This window comes from Nicotiana attenuata, unplaced genomic scaffold (genome assembly GCF_001879085.1).
Source record: "Nicotiana attenuata strain UT unplaced genomic scaffold, NIATTr2, whole genome shotgun sequence".
NCBI lineage: Eukaryota > Viridiplantae > Streptophyta > Magnoliopsida > Solanales > Solanaceae > Nicotiana > Nicotiana attenuata.
In genome coordinates, this window is record NW_017670242.1 from 1689205 (window position 1) to 1695499 (window position 6295).

At 39.0% G+C, this 6295-nt stretch overlaps 1 protein-coding gene across 1 annotated transcript; it reads left to right on the forward strand.

Moving 5' to 3' along the window:
- Positions 1-4582: 4582 nt before the first annotated feature.
- On the forward strand, positions 4583-5931 carry LOC109236538. The gene has a single exon (XM_019402732.1). It carries the CDS (start codon positions 4791-4793, stop codon positions 5709-5711), a length of 921 nt encoding a protein of 306 aa, XP_019258277.1. The 5' UTR covers positions 4583-4790; the 3' UTR covers positions 5712-5931.
- Positions 5932-6295: the final 364 nt, after the last annotated feature.

Below are 6295 nucleotides of genomic sequence, written 5' to 3' on the forward strand. Positions count from 1 at the left end.
ATATATATATATAAAATAGTAGCTCACTAGTGGGATTTTACTGGGTATGTTTGATGTTTAATGATATAATACTAGCTCAGTTTAATACATCCTTGGCTTGAAACTTTCTTTTTATATTGTATTGTGCTATAATAATAGTTTTAATTAATTATTATTATCACTTCTATATATTTTGTTATTTTTATATTGATTTTGTAATTATCACGAAGCAAAATTGTTATATAATAACCAATGAATAAAATAGTAGAGTAAGAGTAATTTTTAGTAAACTATTATTCCAAGTTCGTAATCTTGTTTGCCTCGGTTTTAATTCTTACTGAGGAATTGTTGTAGGCAAGATTGTTGATTTTTTTTAGTAAAAATATTCTCACGAAGTTTTTACTACCTCTTAGCACAATTCAAGCAAGAAAATATTTCGGTCTAATCGTCACTAGTTTTAACCCAATTAATCACATAACCTCACGGAGTGCTATTAATTGACTAATTCTTAGTGAGCTAACTATAATTGTATTAGCAATAAGCAATTATTCCTCAGAGAAATACATGTAAAAATTGAGATTTTATTGTAATATACTATCAAGTGAATTCAACGATTCCCAACTCTTTTAAATTATAAATCTTCCGCAAGTTCTTGGTTTTTATTTAAGTAATTAACAAGCATTAAACCTCCCTCACTTTTCATCAAATTGATTCTCTCAAATAGTAGTTGAAATATTAAAAGTCTTTAACATAGATGTTTCAATCTCTATTTGACGATATCATAAACTATACTAGAATTTGACTAAGCACGAGCAGAAAAATCCTATACATATTGGCCTCGTCACCTAAAGTAGGGAATGCCCTGTCCTTTGGATTTATTCACGGAATAGTTGCCTAGATGGCAAGAGCTTATCAGCCAACGTTCGAGGATGAATGTTCCAACGGGGGAAATGATGTTACACACCATATTTCCGTACGTAAAAGTATATCGTAACTCAATTGATGTAAGCTCGGAAATGAGATCATCTATGAAAGTACTAAGATCATGAAATAAAAGTACCAAGAGTTTTGGAAGGTTTAGAAGCTAAATGAATGAAGAAAATAAGTTTCGTCGAAAGTCGGCAAATTGGGAATGTTATAACCTGTACTTTTGGAGTAAAATTAGGTTTGTCACGACCCAAATTTCCCAACGTCGGGACCGTGATGGCGTCTAACACTGTACTCGCTAGGCAAGAAAACGTTACAAATTATTTCGTCTTTTTCTTTTATCTTTTAACAATTAGCAAGTTAACATAAGTAAATCAGCGGAATAAAATGAAAGAAACAGAGTTTAACAAGTTATCTAATACAATTGCGAAACCATAATAAAACTCCACCCAGAACTGGTGTCATAATTTCACGGACCATCTACGAATACTACACATAATAGTCTGAACAAAGAAATACACATCTGTTTCGGAAGTAGATAAAACAGAAACGAAAAACAGGATAGAAGGGGACGCCAAGGCCTGCGGACGCCTGCAGGACTACCTCGGGTCTCCACTGGTCTGAAGGCAGCAACCTCGAACTACGGTCCGTACGGTCCAGCACTGGGATCTGCACAAGAAGCGCAGAGTGTAGCATCAATACAACCGACCCCATGTACTGGTAAGTGCTGAGCCTAACCTCGACAAAGTAGTGACGAGGCCACGACGGTGTATTATATATATATATATATATATATATATATATATATATATATATATATATAACCTGCAACAGTTTATAATAAACAGAGAAGAAGTATGGAATGAAAATAACCGGAACTTGCATTAAAGCAACACAGGACCCAACCAGTTTACCTGTATTCAGCTATAACCAATCCTTAGGAAATTTCAACACCTCAATAATAACTTCAACAGAATAAATGCCAAAAACAATAACTGATGCGGCGTGCATCCCGATCCCACCATATAAACAATAATAATATCAATATTTCCGACAATAACAGTATCAATATTCTCCCTTATTCCTCCGTGTTGCGGCATGCAACCCGATCCCACCTGTCCTCCCTTATTACTCCTCAACACATATCACCCTTATTCCTCCTGTTGCGGCGCGCAACCCGATCCCACTTGTCCACCCTTATTACTCCTTGTTTCGACATGCAACCCGATCCCACCAGACAATCACAATTCTCCCTTATTCCTCCTGTTGCGGCGTGCAACCCGATCCCAACATATGTATATATCAACACCAATCGCAAAGAATAAATACAAGGTGTTTCACAAGTTAACTCAATTTCCACAATTCTTATACTTCAACTACACAATGGAATATCGCTATGATTATAAAACTTCACTCATGAAAACAAATCAGTGAGACCAACCAACGTGCACCATAAGGCACCAATGAATCCATATAAGCCAACGGGGTAATAAAATAAAGCTACGAAACCAATAATACCTCAATGGGAACATCAACAATTAACATGAAACAATTAAATAATTCAATAAAGGGCAACAGTTAATATGAAGCAATTAGGCATGGAAGCATTTAAGAGCAAGTAGCAATTAAGGCATGGAAACAGTTTAAGCAAGTAGCAAATAAGACAAGAAGCAGTATACTAGGAAACGGGGAAGGGAACAAACTAAAACACATGATATTTCATTTAGCACATAAGTCGGGAATTCTTATTCCCTCAAGTCAAGGTAAACCAAACACTTACCTCAAGCCAACGGACAATTCAACACTCAACCACCGCTTTACCTCTCGATTCCACCACCAATTCACTCGTATCTAGCCATAATTAATTTAACAACATCAATAAATGCTAATTAAACCACTTCCAATGCATGAATATGAATTTCCCAATGTTTTCCCCAAAAAGTCAAAACCCGACCTCGGGCCCGCTTGGTCAAAACTCGAAGTTCGAACCAAAACCCGATTATCCATTAACCCGTGAACTCAAATATGCAATTAGTTTTGAAATCCGACCTCAAATGGAGGTCCAAATTCCCAAAATTTAAAAATCCTAATTTCTACCCAAGAACACCCAATTTCCCATGAAAAACCCTAGATTTTGAAGTGAAATCATGTAAAAAGATGAATTAGATTGAAGAAGATGAGTTAGAAATCACTTACCTATGATTTGAAGAAGTTTGAGTCTTTGAAAAATCGCTTAAGGATGTTTAGGGTTTGAGAGAAGTGTAAAATGATGAAAAATCCCGTCTGAAATCTCACTTAGCAGGTGCAGTTATCGCAATTACGATCAGGGGTTCGCAATTGCGAACCCTTTGAAATTCTGCTACCTTCGCATTTGCGAAGAAAACGTCGCATTTGCGACAGAGGGGCCTTCGCAAATTCCGGCCCAGAGTTTGCATTTGCGATGAGGGCCTGCCCACGCCTGGTTCGCATTTGCGACATATTTGTCGTATTTCCCAGGCCTGTTCACTTCGCAATTGCGAAGCCTGATCTCGCAATTGCGAGATAAGAGGCCTGTGCAAAAATACCAGATGCACAACTGAGTTTCCTAAGTTCAAAACACTCTGTGGCCTATCCAAAACTCACCCGAGCCCTCGGGGCTCCAAGCCAAACATGCACACAAGTCTAAAAACATCATACAAACTTGTTCGTGCGATCAAATCGCTAAAATAACATATCAAACAACGGATTTAACACCAAACTCATGAATTTCACAAGATAGTTCAAATTTCTATTTTATCAACCAAGGGTCCGATTTATACCAAACCAACTCGGATTCTTACCAAATTTCACATATATGACGTAATATTATATTAAGCCTGTACCGGGCTCCGGAACCAAAATACGGGCCCGATACCATCAAGATTATAAACCATTTCATTTCCAAAAGTCCTTATATTTTCCAGCAAACAATTTTCTTTAAAAATTCTTTTCTCGGGCTAGGAACCTCGGAATTCGATTCCGGGCATACGCCCAAGTCCCATATTTTACTACGGACCCTACGGGATCGTCAAATTACGGGTCCGGGTCCGTTTACCAAAAATATTGACCGATGTCAAGTTTAATCAATTTAAAGGTCAAATTTAATATTTTTTGTTAAAATTCACATAAAAGCTTTCCGGAATCGCGCACGGACTGCGCACGCAAATCGAGGAGAGATACAAGGAGGTTTTCAAGGCCTCAGAACACGAAAATGGACTCTAAAACAAAAGATGACCTTTTGGGTCATCACAAGGTTGCTTGACATGATAATAAGGTGATGTTATGAGGTATTTTAGTCTTATTATAGTCATGTTTTAAGTTTTAAAGTCAAGCGCGTTGTGAAACAAAAGTCGACGAAAGTCGTCACAAGTTACGTTCATAAATTGTACTGAAATTTAGGTCTAGTGTCATTGTGATTTTCTATCAATATACCAAGATCTAGGGGTTGATCTACCCACAAAATTAAACATCTACATCAGCTATAATATTGTCACATAAGCATAGTTAACGGTTAAAGGTGTTTATTACTAGCCATTTTCTCAAGTAAAAGTGTTCAAATGGGAAACCCAAAAGTTGATATATCGGCTTTACAAAGTGATAAGTGGCTAGAAAGCCATTGGCACGATAGAATCAAGCCAGAGCTAAATCCAATTGGATCAAAGTAACAGAATCGAGCCTGAGCTAAATCCAAATGGATCAAAGTTAAGCCCGAACTAGTCGGCTCATGTCCAACCCTAGGTCCGGCTTGCCACTTTAGCCTGTCCCGCGACGTGTCGAAGGATCGCTGCAATCCACCTGATTCCCGTCTTTTCACTTGCCTTATCTCACGCTCTCTCACACTCCTCTTCACTTTCCACTTTGCTTCCATGGCCGAGCTACAGCAGCCCGACGCCCCCATCACCGCCGCTGCCATCCCTTCTGCCACCGCTACAACCACCACCTCCAATACAACATCTATAGCTCCACCACCTCCCCCATCCGATAACCCTCCAACCAACAACGTCAATAGCAAGAACTTAGGCCCCAGCTTGGCTCCGAAACGGCAGCGCCGACCAAGTGTTCGATTAGGCGAGATCGGAAACTCACCTTCCGACACTCACTTCCGACGAGGCCCCAAAACCTGGCGTTTCCATAAGGACCCTACCCTCGCTGCTAAAACCTCAAAGACCCGGCCTTTAACTAACCTCGTTAACGGCGGCGCCGGCGGCGATAATTATGACGACAGCAACAACATCGTCGAGGACAACAACAATTACAACTTTGATTTGGGAAATCGGAAGTCGAAATCGAGGAAACCCGCGAAGAGAGTGAGGACAAATTGGCATTCATCTAAGTTTGATACGCTCAATGGTGGAGGAATTCACGAAGAAGCAAACTTTTTCAGGGAAGACAACAATGATAACGAAGAGTTTCGGGAATTCGAGCCGTCACCGGGCTCGGAAAGCCCAGTAAAAGAGCATAGCCCTGTAAACTCTATGGAACACATGGGCCTTCAGTATTGGGATCGGAGGGGGATTAGGACTAGAGTGTCCGAAAGCAGAGACCATCACGATGACCTCAATAATGAAGGAGTGAATTCAGGGGATAAGAACAACATTGGAGTAAGGGAATGGTTGATTGGTTTGGGGCTGGGGAGATACGCACCCGTTTTCGAGATACACGAGGTTGATGATGAGGTATTGCCCATGTTGACTCTGGAGGATCTCAAGGATATGGGGATTAATGCTGTTGGTTCCAGAAGAAAAATGTACAATGCACTACTGAAGCTGCGGAAAGGCTTTTCATGAGTTGAGTTTACCGTTTCATGATTTTAATGTTTGATTAGGTTTTATTTTTCTGCTTACTTTCCTTTTTGCCCGTTAACATGAATAATTAAATATCAAGTGGTGTTAGTTTTGGAGCTAGATTTTTTTTCCTTCTTCTGCCTTTGCTATGTTAGTTATTGTGAAATGTAATTGTTGATATACGAATGAGAATGACATATGAGGAGTACTTTTTATTCATTAAGGAAGTGTAAATATTTTTTTATTTTTTTTATATAAATGAACTAGTCAAAATATAAGTTTTAAAGAAGTCAATCAGTGCTTACCTTCAATACACCTGCATTTAATTAAAAGAAATAAAGGAAATCACCTTTAGGATATGGTGTGTTCTGGAGTATTAATTTGTGTGCCAAATGGTTAGCTATGACCTATGTTGAACGGACTATCCAAAATGCAGTTGCACTCGTGTTGGATCCTCCATAAATGCACCTGACGGCATTTTTGGAGAGTCCGAGCAACATAGGCTATGACTATATACATTTGAAGCACTTTAGCTGCAAGATCTCCTCTCTAGTCTTCGTTTATGCGGGTGTTTAGTTCCGCTTTTT